Source organism: Electrona antarctica (genome assembly GCF_951216825.1).
Source record: "Electrona antarctica genome assembly, chromosome: 9".
Lineage (NCBI taxonomy): Eukaryota > Metazoa > Chordata > Actinopteri > Myctophiformes > Myctophidae > Electrona > Electrona antarctica.
The window spans coordinates 26026861-26051043 of NC_136790.1; the positions used below are offsets into that span (position 1 = coordinate 26026861).

General features: G+C 44.2%; 1 protein-coding gene across 7 annotated transcripts in view; it reads right to left on the reverse strand.

Moving 5' to 3' along the window:
• Positions 1–24183, reverse strand: part of nfasca (neurofascin homolog (chicken) a) — a 129881-nt gene that overhangs the window by 42357 nt on the left and 63341 nt on the right. For 6 of the 7 annotated variants that reach the window (XM_079509416.1, XM_079509420.1, XM_079509417.1 and 3 more), the window contains 7 exons: positions 22812–22883; positions 13506–13676; positions 9585–9602; positions 7829–7934; positions 5464–5651; positions 4971–5093; positions 684–854 (listed from right to left, as the gene is read on the reverse strand). In XM_079509416.1, coding sequence (XP_079365542.1) covers positions 684–854; positions 4971–5093; positions 5464–5651; positions 7829–7934; positions 9585–9602; positions 13506–13596 — 697 coding nt within the window. In that variant the 5' untranslated portion in view covers positions 13597–13676; positions 22812–22883. The remainder of the gene's footprint in view (positions 1–683; positions 855–4970; positions 5094–5463; positions 5652–7828; positions 7935–9584; positions 9603–13505; positions 13677–22811; positions 22884–24183) is intronic. The other variant, XM_079509418.1, reaches the window with a different exon arrangement.

The window sequence follows — 24183 nt, forward strand, 5'->3', positions numbered from 1 at the left end:
TGTCTTATGAGATAAATCAAACAGTTTCTTCTCTTCGTTTCGGCAGACCTGTGTTGAACAACCTAATAATGAGATATGATTAGTTGAGAGATGGAATGCCTGCCATGTCGCCATACCGCCACTAGATGGGGACATTTCATAATTCTCGTGGCATGGTTTGGGGGTGAACTTAAATTCATATTATAAACTATACAGATGATAGGCATGGAAATAAACACTGAAATGCAGAGTACTTGAGATATGAAACACTATGAAATCTAGTGTCCCTATTCGAATATTCGTTTAAAATAGCAGATGTACATGCTCACAATGCAAGCGTTGTGAGCATGGTTTGGTGTACTGTATATCCCTCTACCCACAAACATTTGACAAACCAGTCGTGCGATAAATACTTTTGCATGTTGTATGTGTGCACAGCCTTTTTTCAGTGTTTTTGTTTATTGTGTGTGTACATTATTCACTCCATTCTGCCTGGACCATAAACATCTTTAAAGCCTGCACTTTAACCCTGTACTGCATGCACACAGGGCTGAAACGCAGTTAGAATGAACTATTAGCCTTCAAAAAACATTAGTTCATAAAGTTTATTGTTCAATAAATGTTGGGTGATCGGCGATCACGGGGCGATTGCAATCGTGTGTGTGTGTGCGTGTGTGCATGAAAGAGAAAGTGTATCTACTCACTGGTCTGCACTTTAAGCGTGAAGGGGTTCTTCTGCTGAATGGTGTGCGTGAAGAGGAAGCGGGCGTTGCAGCTGTAGTCGGTATGGGCGTCTTTGGGCAGCACGTTGGAGAAGTACAGGTCTCCGTTCAGTCCCATAGACACACGCCTGTCTTGGGGGATAGGCATCATGGCTGGAGGAACAAGGACGCAGAGAGAGACGAGGTGAAGGTGGGAGCAACAGAAGGAGGTAGCATGAGTTTGAGGAAAGGAATAAAAGGCAATGAGAGAGAGAGAGAGAGAGATCCTGTGAAAGGTATCGATGAAAACATTCACAGTCTGCAAAGTCCTCAATAAAATAGAGTTGTTTAACCACGTAGGCCCTATTTCATCCTTTGTTGTACGACTGTGTGCGGCACTGTGCGCACAAATAGCTTGGAAGCTGTACGAGCCTGTTAACAATCCACTTGACTGGTGAACCACAAACTATATCATGTACAATCTGTTTATATGACTGGTCCTGGACTTAACTTGATTTGATTTATTTGAAAAGCATTAAACCACATGGCTACAGGATTTCGAGGATTACACAAGAACGTCCAGGGATTTATTTCCATTGAGGAAACAGATTAATAAGTTAAAAATACATTACAATACAAAACATTCATAAAACGAAATGCTCCCTTATCTATCCTAGACTAATGACCCACTATATGGTAACCCTTTCTAATAGGCACGCCTTTGTCTGCTGTAAAACATGTCTTTAAAACTATGGGGACCTCGCCATATACTGTATGATCTTATGGACCATGGCTAGTCTGGTCACGGTAACCCTGGATTCTACTGGGAGCCAGTTGAGCTCTCTGAACTGGTTCAGAGAGCCAATGAGTTCTGAGCCCCGTCCCTAATATGACCCTGATCAGTTTGTTATGAGCTGACTCATGTGGCTTGGTTTTGGTTTTGAGCGATTTGATTAAGGCCTCAAACGAGCCTTATGACATGCATTATGCTTTAAAATGTTACCCAGTTCACTGTGTAGCCTGTTACCACTGTAGCTATAGTTAACGTTGTCTGCAGTAATTTGTCATGGTTGATGTGAATGTGACAGTTGCTACAGGCTAACCCACACACTCAGACAGGCCATCACACTCAGTTTGTTGCCATGTCACATGACACAAGCCGCATGGTTGTCACGACGATGCCTGAGGACCAATCAGCAGCCAAGCCAGAGGACCTGAACATGCGTTGGCGTGTTGGTGACAGCAGGTGACACGATGTCATGATGTACAATGTACAGTGTGTACATAATTCTTTAAGTAAATGTGAATAATTTAAATTATATTTGCTTTGTGTGTCTTTACCCTAATACCTTTTTCTAAAAGTTTAACTGGAGGGTAACGTTGTTAGTTAGGTTTAGTGAGGTCTTAATATGCAAAATGTGTAGCTAATTAATTCTTGTGAGGAACCTGCAAGTTAGCAATCTATGAAAGAAAGAATGTATTCTTCCTTAGCAATGTAAGGCAGACATAAAATATTCACTATTAGTGCTTAGTGGTTCTCAACCTTTTCAGGCTGCGACACCCCACAATAATCATATCTGGATTCTGGACAGGGGACCCCCAAAAAACATCATATTTGAACTGGAGACCCCCCAACCCTGACAAACTCTTGGAATTGTAGGAGTTGATTTATAAAAAAATCCCCTTTCTTATTTGACAATTTGGACAATTCTTTATAATATAGTTTGTTGATTACTTTTGAATTGATGCAGTAATGTTTAGCAGTACTCTTTAGTTTTTAGGTATTATATTAAAAATATCTTAAAAGTCCTTAAATTGTCAATTCACGGTAATCTTCAAAATCATGTGGGGACCCACATGGTCTTTTTCCCGAACCACAGGTTGAGAACCACTGATTTAGTGTGTTGCAGTTGCACGGTACACTTTGAGGAACAGCTTAGCATGTTTTAGCATGCACAGTATGATAGAGTAGTGACACCATTAGCTGACTATTAGAGGACCTCCAGACTGTCATGAGCTCGAGCTGTAAAATGGCTCCTGGCTGGGCTTGGGTTCTGCCCTCTCAGCTCTTTGCTCTGCTAGTCTATGCAGTCACTCTCACTCACACACACACGCCCCCGCACGTACATACGCACGCACGCACACACGCACACAGACACACACTAACAAACATTTATTCTGGCTCAGCAGAAGCCAGCACCCCACTTGGGAGGAGGACAAAGAGTGAGAAAAGAAAGCGGCGAGGAGAGAAAGTTAGAGCAGTATCGACTGAAAAGACTTGAAAGCCTTCTTCAAACAGCTGAGAGAGATAGAGAGGGGGGGGGGGGGACGAGAGACAGGGAGAGAGAGAGACAGAGAGACAGAGAGAGAGAGAGAGAGAGAGACAGAGGAAAACGAGGAATCAAGTACTAAATGAAGAGGAAGAGGCCTTTCAAACGGGCAGCGATGAACGCACAGGTTGTCGCATGGATCAAGGACAGGTCTGCTCAAGAGGGGGGGCGCAACAACGCAAGCGTAAACTAAATCTAAACAGAATCCAGGTCTGGTGAGTCGCGGATGTGTGTACGAACAACACATTCACGGGACCGCACTCACGTAAATACGCTTTTCTGCGCATACAGAAAAAAAACACAGGTGACTGGTCTCCTTGAAAATGAACTATAGGCACGTTAGATCGCTTCCCGTTTGAAAGGCCCTTCACTCATGCATAATTTTGTGCAGTGTGTTGTGAGCTATTTCTGGCGTGCAACACTGTCATACGACGAAGCACAAATCAGGCTTAAGAGGTCAGTGCAGAGGACAACCTGTTATGTAAAACAGAGGATGAATGAAATCCCTGCAGAAATCTGGACTACTGAGTGACGTGTTAAACACAAACACAAACACAAGCCTGCACATGCAGTTCTTGTCCAAAGTAGAACATTGTTTTTCTACTTTGGGTTTTATAAATCAAACCAATAAAAAGTATTAAGAACAGCTTGTGAGTAAATAATAAAAACATTGATTCCATTGGAACACAGATGTTTTTTGTTGTTGTTTTTTGAGTGGTGTAAACCACTCCTACAACTGGCTTTGTTAGTTTACGTGTCTGTCTGTCTGTACCAAAAAATGAGCACGGTTGCTATGGTCACCCAGTTCACACGGGTGTGATTTCATTACGTCAGACATTACGTCAGACCACAGCTGATCAGTCTATATAAGACCTTACACCACTCAGTTCACACGGGTGTGATTTTTTGACATACAAGCAAGGTTTCTGCTCGACAGCAACAATTTGTGTGTGACAGAGAGAGACAGTGGCCCTCATCATTACTTGTGCAAGCAGAGCGTGCAAGTAATGTTATCAGTCAGGTGCTACGATGCGTATGTCCCTTAGCAGCATATGATATGACGTCATATGCTTGCACGGTACATGCGGAAGCAGACCGTGCAGGTATGTTTTCCATCATGCTACAAAGCATATGTCCCATGACGTGATGAAGATATGTACCAATGTCCCTTAGCAGCATATGATATGACGTCATATGCTGGCACGGGACATACGGAAGCAGACCGTGCAGGTATGTTTTCCGTCATGCTACGAAGCGTATGTCCCATGACGTGATGAAGATATGTACCAATGCCAGGGTATAATTGGTTTACGATGGTGACGTAATGATGATATGTTTCAGTGTCGGGTGGATTAAAGGGACATACGCATCATCTTATTTTAATGTTGTTTGGGAGACAAGAAACACTTTCCTGGGGTTTCTATTTCAAAGTATCTGTGATGTCATGGACACTGGTCTCACTGCTGGATTACTACAATGACCATAATGCTTTGCTGCACTCACCCCCACCTTGTGGAGAGGGAGAGGGCTGTCTTACTGAGACAACATGTAGTCCAGGAAGGGGTGCAAAAGGTGGCCCTTTAATGGAGCCAGATGTAGAAATATGACTGTTAAAGCTTTAAACTCCCGTTTAAATGGGTGACTGATTAAGCTTCTAGCCTAACATTGTTTCTAATACCTCCATTATAAATGCCACCTGTTAACCCTGTAATTGCCACTACCAATTTATGTTAGGGACACACAGTGTTTATTTTATTTTTTGCACAGACCTGCATGCACAGATTTATGAGTGTGTGAGCAACACTGAGCAAGAGAGAGCATTATATGTAATGAAAGTGTCTCTTCAAGCCCTTAAGGATCAGTGAACAGATAGTGTGTGTGTGCGTGCGTGCGTGCGTGCGTGCGTGCGTGCGTGCGCGTGCGTGCGTGCGTGCAAGCGTGTGCACTGTGCACTGCTTACCACTGTTCATCCAGAAGGTGTATGGAGGGGGGAGGCCAGGAGGAGGGTTGCAGGTCAGCACCAGGGGAGATCCCTCAGCCACAACCACTGGCTCCAGCACCTCCTTAGGCCACAGAGGAGCCTCTGAGATGGATGGTAGGAAGGAAGGAAGGAAGGAAGGAAGGAAGGAAGGAAGGAAGGAAGGAAGGGAGGGAGGGAGGGAGGCAGGGAGGGAGGCAGGGAGGAAGGAAACAGATTTATATACAGAGAAAGACAGGGAACAGAGAGAATAATGAGAAGATGATATATACAGTATGTTGATGTGTGATGTTTGGTTCACGTGCAGCGTCAATGTTGACCATCCCTTGCCTTTTGTGTGTGTGTGTGTGCATGTGTGCGTGTGTGTGTGTGTGCGTGCGTGCGTGCGTGCGCGCGTGCGTGCGTGCGCGTGCGTGCGTGCGTGCGTGCGTGCGTGCGTGCGTGCGTGCGTGCGTGCGTGCGTGCGTGCCCTTACTGGAGACTCGTAACAGGATCTTGTTGGACAGGGCCGCTCCGTGGTCATTGTTGGCAAAACACTGGTACTCCCCCTCGTAGTCCTCCGGCCGGCCCCAGCCAATCTCCAGGGTTCCCGAGCGCTTCCGCATGTTCACCCGGGGGTCTTTCCCGATGTTGAAAAACTTCCCGTTCCGTCGCCATGAGAACCTGGCCATGAAGAATTGAGGATATATATTAGGCATTAAGCTAAGAGTAAGTGAGTCTGCCTGTTAGTTTGTTTGTCTGTCTGTTACTCAGATTAGGTTGAGTTGCAATAAGGGTCAGGACCTGCCCTTTTTCAAATCGGTTAAAATCACAGTGCGGGGTCAAAACCGAGCCACATGCTTATGCATCATGTCATCTTTCTATATTTCTATGTCTATATTTGTAGTTCCCCTTTGTAATATTTCAAATAAAACAACTATCAAGAGTCACATGCCTTCACAGTCTCTCAAACACAGTATACAGTAACAGTACCTAAACCTCTTCCTTTGCTTCAGCAACAGTGCATTTATAGACACCATCACTCTCAGTCAGCTTCTTCAGAAACCCAGTACTCTCAGTAATGGACAAACAGATACATAAAGACAAAATAGGCAGCTGATATACAATCTGACAATGCGCTGTGAGATTTTATATCTGCTATTTTTGGTGAGACAACATGTGCAACCAAGTATAAATCCGGCATAAGCCGGAGAAAGACACTGGAGCACACAGATCTTCTTTCCAAGTATTTAATCAACAAACACGAACGCTAACATGAGTAACATTTTGACACTATGGAGCCCACTATAGCGTCGAAACGAAACATCTGTCAATTATATTGGTCAATCACAACTAAAGGCATTTAGCAATCGCTCTTATCCAGGATGACTTACAAGTACCAGATTGCGGTCATGTTTACTGATTAAATAATTGAAAAGAAGCTTGGTGCGCTCCAGTGTCGTTCTCCGGGTTCTTCCTTCCAAAGTGAGTATCTTTACTGAACAGTGTATATACTGTATAACATAACCAAGGGAAACACTCTATTTTTGGTGAATAGTGCGATTTACAAAAGGCCATCCGTGCCTGTTCTGGTCAACGTTTCACTTTGCACCGGAGCCAAGCGGGGCCGTGAGGCCAGGAGTCCACGGGACAATGGCTACTATTGTAGGCGAGTGTGGTGTGGTGAGAGACTGATTGGTAGTGAATGAGTGAACGATCCCTTTTGCTGAATGATTCATGAGCATGAATAGTCAACTGGGTGCATTATTCTAGCAGCACAATGCCCGTCCTGGGAAGGCGAGAGTGAGCGTGTGCGTGTGAAGGCCCGCGACTTATTTGTGAGCTGTGTTTGGGTGTACGTGTGCGTGCGTGCGTGTCCGTGTGTGTCCGTGCGTGTCTATGCGTGTGACGTGTGTCTTATGTAAAGGCCTGGAAATAAACAATGTCTCCATGAATGGGACCACTGTCCTCAGCTGGTCAGATCCATGATGATGTAACCACAGGGGACCCAGTGTCTGAGTGCGTGTGAATGTGTGTACCTACAGTATCTGTGTGTGTGCGCGGGTTGGTTCATTGGTTCAAAGTTCAAGTGTGTGTGTGTGTGTGTGTGTGTGTGTGTGTGCGTGCGTGCGTGCGTGCGTGCGTGCGTGCGTGCGTGCGTGCGTGCGTGCGTGCGTGCGTGCGTGCGTGCGTGCGTGCGTGCGTGCGTGCGTGCGTGCGTGTGTGCGTGCGTGCGTGTGCGTGTGTGTGTGTGTGTCTACCCAAATGGGTAGGTGGGCGGGACATGGCAGCAAAAAACACAATGGTGGACAGGACAGGACAAATCAGGACAGGAAACCGAGGGCAAGCAGACAGGTGTCACCTTGATTTCTAGGGTGTTGTGAGACTGCAGCTTTTGGGTTTGGTGTTTGGTTGGGGAAGACCTCCTGTGTAATTGTTCACGCGTCTGTGCGTGTTTGTTTGAAGGACAGTGGGGTACAGACAGTGTTGCGCATCTTGAAATGATGGCACAGCTGAGTAGGACAGGTCTGCCACTAATGACTGTCACCCGTTATGACTGTCACTGTCAGAGAGTAAGAGGAACAGAGGATTGGTGGGGGGGGGGTGGGGGGGGGGGGGGGGGTGAGAAAGAGAGAGAGAGAGAGAGAGAGAGAGAGAGAGATGAGATAACTGTAGCGAGAACAGTATGAGGATAGGATAGGAGAGCAGGGAAAAGAAGAGAGAAGGGGAAAGTATGAGAAGAGGAGAAGAAAGAGGGCGATAGAGGAGATGGAGATAGAGAAAACAATCACAACTGTGCGTGCGTGCGTGCGTGCGTGCGTGCGTGCGTGCGTGCGTGCTGTTGACGGTCTAACACTCACGTTGGTAGAGGGTTTCCCTTAGCTTCACACTCAATGATGATGTTATCTCTGGGATCCACAATGTAGTCCTTCAATGACTGTCTTACTATGGTGGGAGGCTGCTTCACTGTGGAGGAGAGAGAGAGAGAGATAGAGAGGAAGATAGAGAGATGGAAAGGGGAACAAGAGAGAGGGAGGGAGGGATGAAACAAAAACATGAGGAAAGACAAAAGAGTTAAAGTAATTAGATTTTGATTGAGAGATTACGTATTGTGTCTCCTCGCCCATTCACAATCAAAAACAAAGTATAGCAACTCTGCATTTAAAGTTATTGTATGTTTAACAGTTATTGTTTAATCGTTTCTTTGGGATTGTTTGAAAGAAAATATGACCAAATGTGTTGTGGAAATATAACTCAAATGATAAGTAATTGATGTGCAGGAGTTTAAAATTGTGTGTAAAATGGGTGCTTGTCGGCTCAGCCATGGACCATGCTCCTTGTGAGTCATGAGGACCTGTCTATATCCTTTCTCTGAACTCGGCTTCCCGTCTCTCTACTATACTATCAAATACAGCAACAAAAGCTAGAACGTCTACATATTTAAAATGGTCAGCAAAGTCTAATAATAGCAGACACAAAAACCAAAAACCCAATCCCATACACACCCACACGCGTGCGGCATGCGCATGTGTGCATGTGTGCACGCACGCAACCTAATGATAGACAGCATTGTAATTTGCCTGGCCCTCTCTTGTTGTCTCCAGCTGTGTTCAGTCTTCTATACATATTTAATTGCCCACTTAAGCCAAATCTACCCCAGCACACACAGTCGCACTCACAGTTGCACAGCCAGCATTTCACTGCCTTGTTCCACTTTGAGCTAGCGAGAGCTGATTCTCATGTTGTAGTATTACACACGCGCGTGCGCACGCACACACACAACACTAAAAAAAGCTTGATTAAAGGCGAAGCCCACACTGCTAAGCACTAACAGGGAGTCAGTTATTGGCACTGGTCTATGAGAAGGAAAATCCCAGTTAGAGAGAGAGAGAGAATTTTCCTCCATCTATTAAATGCGTGCATGCGCGTACATGTGCGTGTGTGTGCGTGTGTGTGTGTGTGTGTGTGTGTGTGTGTGTGTGTGTGTGTGTGTGTGTGTGTGTGTAATCTTTTCCACGTCTGAGGGCTTTACTATACTGTACATATCCTTCATGTTACCATGGTAACTTCATCTCAGTATTTTTACAGTATGCTATAGGTCTGATCAGTGGTGGAAGAGGAGATAATTGGCAGGGATTTTTTCAGCCGCATTGCATTTAACAGCAGTTGAATAACTGTAGCCTACAGCACGTTGTGAAGATGGAGCACTTACTGTACATGTACCTTTACTTTGTCTGTCCAGAATTATAAATGATCACATGTTTGAATTGCGCTTGATATAATACATTACATACTGTATCCCTTCTTCATCTGACACATCTAAGCTATTTTATGATGCTTACTGAAAACATAAATCTGCCTTTCACTACATTTCACCAATATTTGTCTCACTGGTGAGACACAGATGTTTTTATTTAACATTTCTGGTAGCCACATTTGCATAAGAAACACTTCTCAAATGGGCATAATAATTTAAAATCTTAATTGTCACTAACAAATTAGCCTCGGAAACCCAGACGTTTTTATTTCCAGGGAGAAAACAAATCAACAAATCAAATCAAAACAAATCAAAACTTAGTAACATTGGTTAATATGTCTTGTAGCAAAAGCACTTACTGGATTGTCGGATCATTGCTGTTAGTCCAGGAGTCAGAAAGCCGGACAGGGAGAGAGACATGTTGGTTATGCTTTTGTTAGTCTTATTAGATCAATGACAACGTCATACTACTGTATATAAGCATATGTTACAGTACTATGTTACAGTGTGTAGGCTATTTAAAAGAGCATTTCACCAGGCTGGAATACACTGTGAGCTGTATTCTTCAATATTCTTCAATATTGATTTGATTTACTTAAATTAATTAGCAGTAGATCGTTCCTATGGACAGATGGCTTTTGATAATGATTTAAGATCCTTGGTCAAATTCAAAATGTGCAGACAAGTATGTGTTCTTAAACCTTCAAGATACTTTAGATACTTTTGTTCTTAAATATTTAAATCAATTCACACATTAATAAATAAACAGATTAATGAATGAATCAGTCAATGTGCAAGAACAACAAATAATGTTCTGGTGAAATGCTTCTTTATCTACTGGGTATAGTTAAACATCACTGTGTTAAACAAACTGGTTCATTAACATTCTGCCTAGAAAAAGAAGTAAAGGACATCAGTTGACAACTCACCTGTATGGTGTCAGCCAATTGGGGAAGAGCAAGGTGATACACACAGAGAGAGAGAGAGAGAGAGAGAGAGAGAGAGAGAGACAGGATTAGCTCACATAATGATGAAATACTGTGTTATCAAAAAATCTGAAATGAACAACATGAAAAATAAAATAAAATCACATCAGAAAAACGACAGAAACACAGTTTTTACACAGCAAGAAGTGATAAAGTACATTTGTAAAAATGTCTTCACACAAATGTGGTTAAATTGTGCAGTGTAACCCAAAAACTAAATATCTGCATTTATGTGATGGTCCTCTAGTCATCTCTGTACTCTCTTTGTAAGGCCGATAGGTCGCCTTTTAAAATGCATCATAAAAGAATAATATATAGACTGTCAAGGTTGTTTGTGATTGAAACCTACCCCCTTAGACAGACAGATGGACACGCACGCATGCACTTGCACGCACTCGCACGCACGCAGGCACGCACGCACGCACGCACGCACGCACTCACGCACACACACAGACACACACACAGACACACACACACAGGTTGCAGTGATGTGGGAAACCTGCCAGTGGCTTGACCTTGTATTTCTCTCACGACTAATGATTCGTTTTGACAAAAGGGTCCACGGCCACATGGACCCTTTTGTCCATGTGGCCGTGGACATTCAGGTGCGTACAGTACAGTATGTGTGTCCATCCAAATGTACGGGTGTTATTAATAATATGAGTTACGTTCAATTCAATCCAGTTGCCTGCTGGATTTAATTGAACGTAACTCAAAACAAGTTCATGTTTCATGTTGATACCCCATTCTCTCTCGTATTCATATCTGCCACATTAATGCAATTATATAGGGGTGGGTTGTACGTGTGCGTTTCTGGTGGGGGGTTAAGAGTGAGGGGGAGGGTAGAAGGACAATGCATCTGGGTGCAAGCTGCATGTTTTCAAAAGAAAGCATGAGCATCCATCTATTCACCTCCTTACATTTTGTGTGCGTGCGTGCGTGCGTGCGTGCGTGCGTGCGTGCGTGCGTGCGTGCGTGCGTGCGTGCGTGCGTGCGTGCGTGCGTGCGTGCGTGCGTGCGTGCGTGCACACAAGACAGTCCTACTACGGAAGTGTCGAATGGTCTCATCAATAAAGGTCACCCAGGCACATTGCTGTGCAGCAGATAAGGTAGCCTGAGGAGAGGAGAGGGGGATGGGGGAGGAACAGGAACCAATGGTGGAAGCTGTCTTCTCTCTGACCCTAAACCACAAGCCATCAACGTCAGCTCCACAGCGCTTTGGTAGCGTGAAATCTCTTTTGGCTCGTTGTTTAGAGGCCCCTCAAAGTATAATTCAAATTGGTTGGAGTAGATTGGCTGCTTCGTTCATGACCTTCGCAATCTTTTTGTCAAACAGGCCCCTCCCTCAAACTTTGTAAACCAATCATAGCCAATCAGAATGGAAAATGAAACATCGAACTGATACATGTTGATCACATGTATCTTGTACCTACTGGAGTAGTAGCAGAGTATGCTTGCAGAATAGCAGAAAATCTAAATGTGATTGTACAACAAACGTTTTCAAGAGTTATGGGCCACAAGGTAAAGTGACCTGGTATAAAGAGGCCGATTTGAAACATTTGGGGTGGAGGTTCTTCTTTGGCCTACTGGGAGTGTGCGTGTAAAGTGTCATGCCAATCGGTACAGTTATGTCCGACATTAGCTGTATACAGACGGACACAGGGACTGACGAAAACATAATCTCTGCACACTCAGCCATTATTTCAGCCTGCTGGAGATAATAATGGCCGATATACAGTATCGGCCAAAACAATATAAGTCAGGCACTAGTAAAAAAATATATATATATATATATTGTCATCTCCAGCTGGTTCAAACAGGCCATTGTGCTGAATGCAATCTGACAGTCTGTGTAAATCCCTGTCTGTCTATCAGCTCATATGTGTCGAATACATTTTGGGAGAGGTCAGCGGGTGAGCGGGCTATTATACGGACGCTCCCTATTGAGTGTGTGCGCGTGTGTGCGCGTATCAGATCAATAGAGCATCATGAGTCCAGGGTTCAGGGGTCAAGGCATATAAAGAAACACAGAGAGAAATGGCGCCATAGGGGGGCAGAGAAATAGATGATAGGACGACTGACAGACGATGGCTGCTGCATGGTGGTGTCTGGATAGTATACACTGTGTGCGTGCGTGCCTGCGTGCGTGCGTGCGTGCGTGCGTGCTTTCGTGCGTGCGTGCGTGCGTGCGTGTGTGTGTGCGTGCGTGCGTGCGTGCGTGTGAGAGAGAGAGAGAGAGAGAGAGAGAGAGAGAGAGAGAGAGAGGGTGTGTTTGTGTGCGTGCTTGCATCTTATAGGCCATGGTGCCCAGGGAGTCATTATTCATAAGACCAGAGTGAGACATACTGCACTATTTATCTTCTGTGTGAAAAAGAGCTCCGTGAAACGAGAAAGAAAAGAGGAAGAAAATGAGACTTCTCTCTTTTCCTTTGTCCCTTTGTTTGGCATAGTTCCCACGGGAGTCCACATGACATGAGTCTGCAGTCAAGAGCTGTCATGTATGATAGTAGACAGGTATGACAATATGAGTGTGTGTGTGTGTGTGTGTGTGTGTGTGTGTGTGTGTGTGTGTGTGTGTGTGTGTGTGTGTGTGTGTGTGTGTGTGTGTGTGTGTGTGTGTGTGTGTGTGTGTGTGTCTCACGCGCGTGCGGATTACCAAGCGGTTAATATGTGTGTTATAATTATATGTTCCTTCATATGTGTATTGACGTTCTTCTCCAAAATCAATGAAGCACAATCAACCCAGGGATCCATTTGGGAAGACATCGCCATCTGAAGGCAGCCATACGTGAAGAACTGTCACAATGTATCACTGTTCCTATGATAATCATATGTTAAGGCAGGTTGTTAACCAGTGGTAGAGGCGGGGAAAAAAACTCCATCCCGAGCGCACCTCAGCTCCGACCACGCACGGCGGGTTTATCGCTAAATCACTTATTGCGATCGCTCGACATTGTTTTATACACATCTGTCTTTCAGAATGTCGGAGATGTCTCCGCAGAGTTTTGTCCCAAAGGGGCTGCCGTAAAAACAGCAGATAAGACAGTCAATACAATAAATGATTACTTGGTTACAGACAGTATCCCATAATACGTTTGTTGAGGCCTTGCAAGTTAACACAAACTTTAAGCACCTCACTGAGGCACTGGACAGACCGGCATTGGCAATCATACACAGTTTTTGTTTATTCACAGACACACGCACGCACACACGCACACGCACACGCACACGCACACGCACACGCACACACACACACTTCAAAGGACAAAATGCTTATGACGGTGATTAACTTACGATCTAGTGGGACCTCGATGGGGGCCGCCTCCTGCCATAGCAGTAGTAATGACATCACAGCCAGGCCCACATGCCTTCCCTGCACCAACATCTCTCCCCTCCAATAGGCTGGCCTCGACCCTCACCAGTCCTGATTGGCTAGATCACTCCCCTGATGGCCACGGCAAGGACCTATAAGAGAGAGAGAAACAGGGTTAGGGTTAGATTTAGATAACAGTCGAAGTAATGTCAAAGACAAGTGTTTTCAAGTGTATATCTACTATGTGCTGTACTGTGCACACACACACACACACACACACACACACACACACACACACACACACACACACACACACACACACACACACACACACACACACACACACACACACACACACACACACACACACACACACACACACACACACACACACACACACTCTATGTATGTATATAAACATTTCAAAGTTCCAAAGCTGAATTTTAATGCAGTTGGGGGAATATGCCCAGATTTACAAATGTGTGAAAATGTGACAAAGTTAGCTTTGTTACATGTTTTGGGTACATTGAAATAAAGTCTTCAATATTGAACTGGCAAAGTATGCATAATTGCATACATTCCCAGAACATGATGAAACATAAGCTGACATTTGCCTATATACATACTACAATCTGGACAAATGTATGCTTGTGTATGTTACATGCCTACAGTACAGTATGTCAGTGTGCGTTGGCCTACATTCACAGCTGCGTCCTTTACACGGAAACTCCCTAGATACTGAACTCAAGTCACAACTCCAACTCTACACTACAGCAACAACCAATGTGCTTCAGCTTCACTATACAGGGGCTGAAGTGTGATGCTCAAAAGGTGAGACACATACTCATGATACTGTATGGCTCAGTCTTTAGATAAAAGTATCCACCAAACAGAATAAACTAGAAAAAGTGCCCTTCTGGGCACAGGTCTCCACCAGGAGGATAGGACTGTGTGAGATGTTTGGCAAAATGTTTAGGAGTAATATAAACATGTTTGCCTTTGATGGCAATTGGATGACTTGAGGCATTTTGTTCCAAAAATGTGTTTTGCAAAAAGTCAACCTGTTGGTGGCGCTATAACAGGCCAATGTGAAAAGGGTGGGATATATTCCTCAGCCTAGTAAGAAAATGTGTGAAAGATTTCACGTAAATTGCATGCTGCGTTCATGATTTTAGGCTTTTGTTCAAAACGGGGCAATCTTGCAAACTGTGAAAGCCAATTATAGCCAATTAGGATGGAATATGAAATAGCGGACAGATCCGACTTGAGCACACGACCATAGAGATACTGTGTAACGATTTGTGAGATTTTTGGACAGAATCTGGAGGAGTAATATCAAAAAATGTGTTTTACAAAAGTCGGCCTCCTGGTGGCGCTATAAAAGGCAGATGCGGAAAATGCAGGTCAAAGGTTTGTCCTTGGCCTCTAGGGAGTGTGCATGCAACGTTTTACGCAGATCGGTGCAGTTTTAGGTACAAAATGTGAAAAGCTGCCTCATGGTGGCGCTATAACAGGCCGTTCTGGAAAATGCGGGGCAAAGGTTCATCGTTGGCATCCAGGGAGTGTGTGTGCAAAGTTTGGCATCGACCGGGTTAACGGTGCCGGAGATTAGCTGGTAACGGACGGACGGAAGGACGGACACACACACGGACGGACGGACGGACACACACACGGACGGAGTGCAAAACATACTCTCTCCCCATGCCTTCGGCCTGGTGGAGACAATTATAATGTTGCTGTCAGGCAGAAACATCCTATCACCATCATTTTAACATTTTGTGTTTTCTTGTAAATGAATGCCCTTCTTCCTCATACAAGTGTCGCACAAAAGCACTGGAAACAGAAGCTCACAACGCGCGTTGCATCACAATTTTGAATTTAATTTAATTTAATAATAATAAATAGGAACGGTTGTGGACATACAAGGTTACCACTCACAGCAACTATATAATATGTCATATTTACCTCACCCGTCACCCTTCTCCCATCCCATCCTACAATCACCACCAGTATATACAGTATGTGACCTACAAATGCCTCCTATAGCCTGCCCTTCCCTTCAAATGCCCCCCTGTGCCCGCATCAGCAGACACAACCACCCCTTTCCCCATTCTGTGGCCCATGCCAAGACCACCTGCCCACTGGTAATCCCCATCCCTGTGCCTCGCGGGTGTGCTGGCAGCCTGGCACACGTGGCACCGAGAGAATACTAATCCTGTATTCTGCATTCTGCGCTGCAACCAGCACTAACTGTAGTACTTTAACCTTACACAATACACGCAGGCACACACAGTCACGCACGCACGCACGCACGCACGCACGCACGCACACACGTGTGTGTGAGCGTGTGTGTGTGTGTGTGTGTGTATGTGTGTGTGTGTGTGTGTGTGTGTGTGTGTGTGTGTGTGTGTGTGTGTGTGTGTGTGCACAGTACAGATACTATATACTGTACACTAGTACCGGGAGTAAGTGAATAACCTCACTAATGACGACACTTTGATCTACTAAATTATACAATGGAAAAAGATAATTTCATAAATGACATTTTAAATGAAAGCTTGCGGTAATAATTACTCTACATCATGGAAGCAGTGAAATAATGGCCACTTTTGACAACAGCTTTTCGCCTTGAGGGTAATACCCAATTTACACCGAAAACCACCACACCCTTCCACACCCAGCCACCCCCCCCCCCCCCCACACACACACACACACACACACTGCATATGCATAAACCATCTGGTGGTATGTCAACCCAACACCATTCAACTAAACACCTAATCTGTCCCTGGGGAGGTGGACACAGATACCCAAGCATGGCTGGCTTGGTGTGCCAATCACACCCACACACACACACACACACACGCACACGCACACGCACACACACACACGAACACACACACACACACACACACGCACACACACACACAGTCACACACACACACACACACACACACACACACACACACACACACACACACACACACACACACACACACACACGCAAAGATGCACACAGATGTGCATCTGGATGAAGACAGTAAGACACATCTGCAACAAACACACAGACACACTCTCTCTCTCTTTCTCTCGCACAGTGGCACGCACACAGACACCAACACACACACACACACACACACACACACACACACACACACACACACACACACACACACACACACACACACACACACTAAACAGTAAACACATGGACTGCTCCATAACCCATCTGTTGAGAAAACTAACCTGCATCACCCTTTCATTGTTAAGAACTGAAATCCTGTCAGTAGAAACTAAAAAATCACACCTGTGTGAACTGAGTGGTGCAAATCCCCCCCCCCCTCTCTCTCTCTCATTAGCAGGCAACAGTGCAGCACTATCTCTCTCTCTCTGTTTCTGGCACAACAGCGCCACTTTTGGTACTCATTGGTACTGGTGCTCATAGTCACACACAAACACGGTTGAACACACGGTTGAACACACGGTTGACAGACACGGACATTGCTGTTCCTTGGAGTGGTTGCACCACTCAAAAAAAGACACTCACAGATGCATACAGTACAAGCATGCACACACGCGCACACACACACACACACACACACACACACACACACACACACACACACACACACACACACACACACACACACACACGCGCACACACACGCTCAAACTCTCACACATCTGAGGAGATAAGGGAAGGGATTAAGAAAGAAGAATCGAGCGATATACAGCTCAATATGAGCCTTAAGACAGAATGTGCTTTGAACTACAGACCAATGTCTCTCTCTCTCTCTTTCTACTTGAGGGAAAGAGGAAGACAGAGAGAGATTTTGCTTAGCGAGAGAATGAAATGCAGCACAGAAATAAATGAGGTCACTACTTCTCTCCCTATAGTATAGAAATGTACACACTACATTAATAATGATAGTAGATGTACAGTGTATATATAGACATACTGCGGAGCATGCAGAGCACAGTAGAGGCATGCTCCGGGAAAGCAGCAGCGGGTGCACATTACTTGCATGCTCCAAAATGTTGACAAACAATCCCGCTACCAGCACTACAAGCAATGTGGTGGTGGAAACCCTGTGGAGTGGATGTGTGTGTGTGTGTGTGTGTGTGTGTGTGTGTGTGTGTGTGTGTGTGTGTGTGTGTGTGTGTGTGTGTGTGTGTGTGTGTGTGTGTGTGTGTGTGTACGCGTGTGTGTGTGTGTGTGTGTGTGTGTGTGTGTGTGTGTGTGTGTGTGTGTGTGTGTGTGTGTGTGTGTGTGTGTGTGTGTGTGTGTGCGCACGCGCGTGTGTGTGTGTGTGTGTGTGTGTGTGTGTGTGTGTGTGGGGGGGGGGGTCATTTCTAAGTCCTGTATGTGAAGAGTGATGTTTGTTTTGAGGAATTGTTAGGTCAATGTCCTTTGATTTATGATGAAAACCTTGAGGGAGAGTTGAAGAGAGGAGCGTGTGGGAGAGAGGGTAGAGAGAGGGTAGAGAGAGGGTAGAGAGAGGGGGGGAGAGAGAGGGTAGAGAGAGGGTAGAGAGAGGGGGGGAGAGAGAGGGTAGAGAGAGGGGGGAGAGAGAGGGGGGAGAGAGAAAGCAAACACTGAGGATGTAAGACTTTTGATTCTGGAACAAGCAATGATTTCTGTGTGAGCTGAGGGGGTGGTTTGGGTTAAGAGTGGCTGGCTATACACAAGAAAACATAACAAAATACAATTTTAATTGGTATTCATCTCATATTAAATATCTAGGTGTGAATTTGCCCAAGGACCTGTCACAATTGTTTGACGTAAATTACAAAGGTGCAACGGAAAAGATGTATGATGATTTTGGCAGGTGGAGCGTGCTTCCTCTCGATTTAGCCGGCAGAATAAGAGCAGTCAAAATGGTAATTTTACCCAGATTATTATACCTTTTTTTGTCACTGCCAGTGGAAATACCTTTAAAACAATTCAGGGAATGGAATAAACATATCTCACGTTTTATTTGGGATAAAAAAAGGCCAAGGGTGACATTTTCTACCTTACAACTGCCCCGAGAGAGAGGAGGCATGTCTCTCCCATCTTTAAGGGACTATTATCTAGCAGCTCAGCTAAGACCCTTGGTATATTGGTGTAACCGACCCTACATTGCAAAATGGAAAAGCATAGAGTTGTCCCTGATGGATATACCAATACAGTCACTATTGGGTTGCACTGACAGAGAGAAAGGAGTCAGTGGGTAAATGTATCGTTCAAAATATGTCTGGAAGTTGTTAAACGCTTCCATCTTCAGAGGGAGGCAAAACTTTTAAGTTGGCCAGCATATGACCCTGACTTCATACCAGCAGTATTAGACAATAGGTACAAACAATGGCACCACAATGGCATCACCTCTATATGTACTATGATTAGAAATGGAGATATTGATAGTTTTGAAAACTTAAAGCAGAAATATGGGTTGGCTAACCAGGACTTTTATAGATACTTGCAGGTAAGGGATTATTTTGGTAAAAAGGTAAAAGGGTCTACTCCAGGTATTACAACAAGTCTAATCACTATATTTACAAATGCTTATGGCTCAGGAAGTAATAGGGGTCTTGTAAGTAAACTATATAATGGACTTATATCGTTGAAAAAGGATTCTACAATATATGTGAAAGAGCGATGGGAAAAAGAGATGGGCATTGACATAAGTGATGAAGTATGGATGAATACATGGAAAACGCAATCAACGACCACTAATTCCTTGATTTGGAGAGACTTTTGTTGGAAAAAACAGATTCGCTTCTTTATTACTCCAAAACAGAAGTCCAAACAGACTGGTAACCATATGGATTGTTGGAGAGAATGTGGAGATACAGTGGTTGATCATGCACATGTATTTTGGTCTTGTCCTGTAATTCAACCATTTTGGAAGGAAGTGACACTTCATCTCAAACATTATGGGTTTTGGAGTAGATGATACATTCACATCTTTGTACCTAGGACAACTCCCAGATGGGCTAAATCAGGATGACTCCTACTTACTTAAGATTTTACTTGTAGCAAGCAAAAAAGCTATTACAAGAAATTGGTTACAAAAGAATTGTCCTACTGCTGACCTATTTATCAACATTGTGAAACAACTACATCTCCTAGAACAGATGACCTATTCTTTAAGACTGCAAAAAGAGCTGGGTGAAAGAAGATGGGAGAAATGGATAGAGTATTTAGCTGGGGGGCGGATATGGAGTGAATATGGGCTGTGTCTTTCCGGTTGTCAATGAATCCAAAAGTCTGTAATATGTATTGTTGTTGCTTGTGCTGTACATCCCATGACCTCATTTGTTTGTTTGTTTGTTTGTTTTTATTATTATTCTGTTTCTTCTGTTGATGTTTTTGTTTTAATGTATGCCTTGTTTGTCTTTTGTGTCTCTTGCATATTCAAAAATTCAAAAAATAAAGAGTTTAAAAAAAAGTGTGAGTGGCTGGCTATTAATATGGATTTGTTCAATTTCAATAATAATGGGTTTCTCTGACAAGAATATTTTGCAAGATATCTGAAACAATTACTAGCTTTCTTCTAAGAATAAATTACTGCCTCTCTCTTTTTCATGGTTTATCCTTTGTACACATGTTCAAATACATGACTTTTTTCTTTCAATGAAAAAACAAAATCAACCAATTTAATCAAACTCTTGCCTTTTCGAAATTATTATTAGAGTTTTTCCAAATTGTAATAAATTGTGCTGCTGTAACATGTGCACAAACACACAAATTATATGCTTATTTGTGCCAGGGTTGGCTCAGCTGTGTGAGTTGTGGTCTATGACACATAAACACACATGCACGGTCACGCGCGCACGCACACACACACACACACACACACACACACACACACACACACACACACACACACACACACACACACACACACACACACACACACACACACACACACACACACACACACACACACACACACACACACACACACACACACACACACACACACACACACACACACACACACCAAGGTGACCTACCAGGCTAGACAGGATAGCACAACCAGGTCAGACTTGTCTCGTGTGAGAGCCTCAGGTTGTGAACCTGTGGTCCTGTGTGTGTATTTAATGTTCTCACACACTGCTGAGAACATTAAGCACTTTCCCAAAAACATTACTGAGTGTGCAATGAAGGCCATTAGATGAATGGATGGGATCTGGACACTATACTTCTAAACAAGACTATGGGGTTTTCCCGTTTTTGCAATGTGTATACGTGCATGCGTGCGCAAGTTCATGTGTATCCATGTGGTGAGTGCAAGTCTGTGCATGCTTTTCTGTGTCAGAGTGTATTCTCTGGTGACTTTAAACAAGAAGCCAGAAGCTGGAGAAAAAAAAACTTCCATTAGCACGCAACTCACAGCACACAATGATGAAAATATTAACCCACTTCTAGAAATCACAGGGAATTAGCATGAATTTAGTGAACATGCTAAATGAGACAATTATGCAAAACCCCTAAATTATGCATGGATTCTTCCATTAGAGTCAAATTCTTAAAGAAAAGACCACCATTAACATCCATGCTGAGGTCTTCAGTCATGTTTACACTACAGTGATAAGTGCATCTAAAGTAGTAGTAGCTGTATTTCCTTTCTTTTCCTCTCACTTGAAGTCAAATGCATTGTAATGAACCCTTACGGATATGTTTTGTTATCAGAGCTTTCAGAGCTCTCTGTAAGCTATTTAAAGCTTAAAGCATGACTATCAGTTCTTCCAACATCGTAATATGTCCAACAATCTGCTCATAGCTTTCCCTTCAAGCCTTTTGATAATGATATATTATTCAAATTACTTTGAAGGTGGATTTCCACAAAATCTTACGACCAAAAGTAATGCCCCTATGATAAAATGGAGTGAAATAGATTAGATCATTGGCCTGCAGGTATTCATATTCGTTGTACACTGAATAGCATTCATATTCTACAGGTAGCCTGTATTAAATAGTTACCACTAACATGGCATGCCATTAGAGACATTTTGGAGGGGTAGGTGATTGCTGTCTTCTGAGACAAAATAAATCTTTCCTTTCTCTTCACCATCTCATCCTCACCCGTTTGATCCTAATTGTCTGTCAACAGGTCCCATTGCCATGTTTTTCTCTGTCTTTACTCCATCCTTATTTATTGGCATCCTTAGTGGCTTGAAAACAAAAACAATTGGAGAGACAGTGAACTCATCGTGCGGCGGACGACAGGACGCGGCGGCCTGGCGTTTTCGTCGCAACTTATTATGTTTTAGTCCCGACGACTCTCTTTCCACTGCGACGTTCCTCCTGAACAATTCAGCCTTTTCTCAGATGCATTGCTATTACTGTATATATTTACAGTCCAATAAATCTGCGGTCCATATAAAATCTGCCCTTGTGCCATTATTGCCCCCCGGGACAGACTTTGAACATGTCTGGTTTAGTCTCACTGAACCATTTACACATGGTGATAGCAATTTGTCTCATCTCTATCACCGCAAGAGCTGGTATTAAGTATATATCTAATGCTTCATATCTCTCTTTTTATACAGTTTCTCTTTCTCTGCCATTCTCTCTCGCTCACTCTGAGACCGTGGTGGTGCCCAAGGCACTGACACACTAACCGCACCCCAACCCCCCCCCCCCCCACACACACACACACACACACACACACACACACACACACACACACACACACACACACACACACGCCACTATCATCACCTCGACAACCACTATGTGCAAACCCTCCGGGCTTCCCCATGTTCCTAATCACAAACACCACCACCCCATCACACACAATTACCCGCAGTACCCCTCTCCTGTGGCCCTACCATGGCGTGATGGAAGACCCCCCCAACCCCACCCCCACGTAAAGTACTCTAGGCTCCTTCTCAGATACCTGTATTCGTCCTTCCCCCTCTTCACTTCCCCTCTTGGGTCTTAAGGAGTGGCAGCATAGTGGAGAGGAGCTGCTTCAAATACATCTCAACTTTACTGAACCATAACCCTTCTGCTCCACTCTCAGTCTGAACACACACACTCACTTACACACAATGCGGTGTGTGTGTGTGTGTGTGTGTGTGTGTGTGTGTGTGTGTGTGTGTGTGTGTGTGTGTGTGTGTGTGTGTGTAGTTGATGCCGGGAAGCTGACAGAGCGAGTTGAAGTCCACGCTCGACAAGGCCTGCCACAAAGACATTAATTTGACATGGAGTGATGGGTTCTGAAACACCTGTGCACATACTCTGAAGAAAGTACCGCTTATAGCAAACACTCAGACAAACGTGAACATCAACTTACTCGTATCGCAAGCGTTGAATAGACACCGTCTTCTGTGAGTTCACCCACTGCTACGGTGACAACTTCTCAGACCTGTAAGGAGACGTAAAAAAACAACAACTTTACAACGGTTTCTGTAAAAAGAAACGTCATGTTAAGAATGGGTTGCTGGAGACACAGAGGTTCCTGCACATATACACATCCACACACACACACACACACACACACACACACACACACACACACACACACACACACACACACACACACACACACACACACACACACACACACACACACACACACACACACACACACACACACACACACACACACACAGCTGACTGCTGAGTGGGAGTTAGCAGTTTATATCCTCTTGACAATGGAACGGATTCCCTCTCTTGACTGACTGCATGAGTGTTACCTTCGTTTTCCTGCACTATGCACAGTAGCAAAGGCACAATCGTGAGCTAAAAATGCAACGGGCTACATCTCCCGATATATATCAGAAAACAAGGCAAGGAAGTTCAGTTACAATAAAGTCATAGACCAATCTATTACACTACAATAAAATATTCCTGAAAAATACCTGAGAAAGATTTGTGTATTACAAATAATCATAATTGAACCAGGGACCCCCCCCCCCCCCCCCCCGGCCTGACAAGCACTTGAATTGTAGAAGTTGAGGAATTACAATTAGTTTGACTCGGTTTCATAGATAAATATTGTGAAAATAGCTGATCTACAAGCTCACAACGCTTGGCTATTTTCTAAATGTTTTGCCTTTAACAAAATGTCTTAAAAAGTCCCCCCCGGGGACCCAGGGGTTGAAAACCACTGCTATAGAGGAGGTCAGCTATAATTTGAAGCTTTTAAGTTTTAAGACTGCTATCAACAATGCAAGTGAAAGTAATAAAGATGGTGCAACAGAGATCAAAAGAACAGACATTCTAGTTAGATGTGCTGAATTTGACCATTTCTTTGTTTGCCACAGTACACAATGAGCTAACGCAGAATGTCTGATAGTGTGTGTGTGTGTGTGTGTGTGTGTGTGTGTGTGTGTGTGTGTGTGTGTGTGTGTGTGTGTGTGTGTGTGTGTGTGTGTGTGTGTGTGTGTGTGTGTGTGTGTGTGTGTGTGTGTGTCTGTCTGTGTGTGTGCGTGCGTGCATGCATCTGTGTAATTGTCTGAATGTGCAAGAGTGTGTTAACACAATGTCAGACATCTCAAGTCTGTTGTTTCATTTACTTAATTTTTGTGCGCAGCCTTCAAAGAGCCTTAGGTTCACATGCTGTTCCTTAGGACACAAAGAGCAGGAAAAGAGAGAGAGAGAGCAAAATACTAATGGGAATCCACAATTTCTCCATCTTTCTCTCCCTTGCACCACCCCCTGCC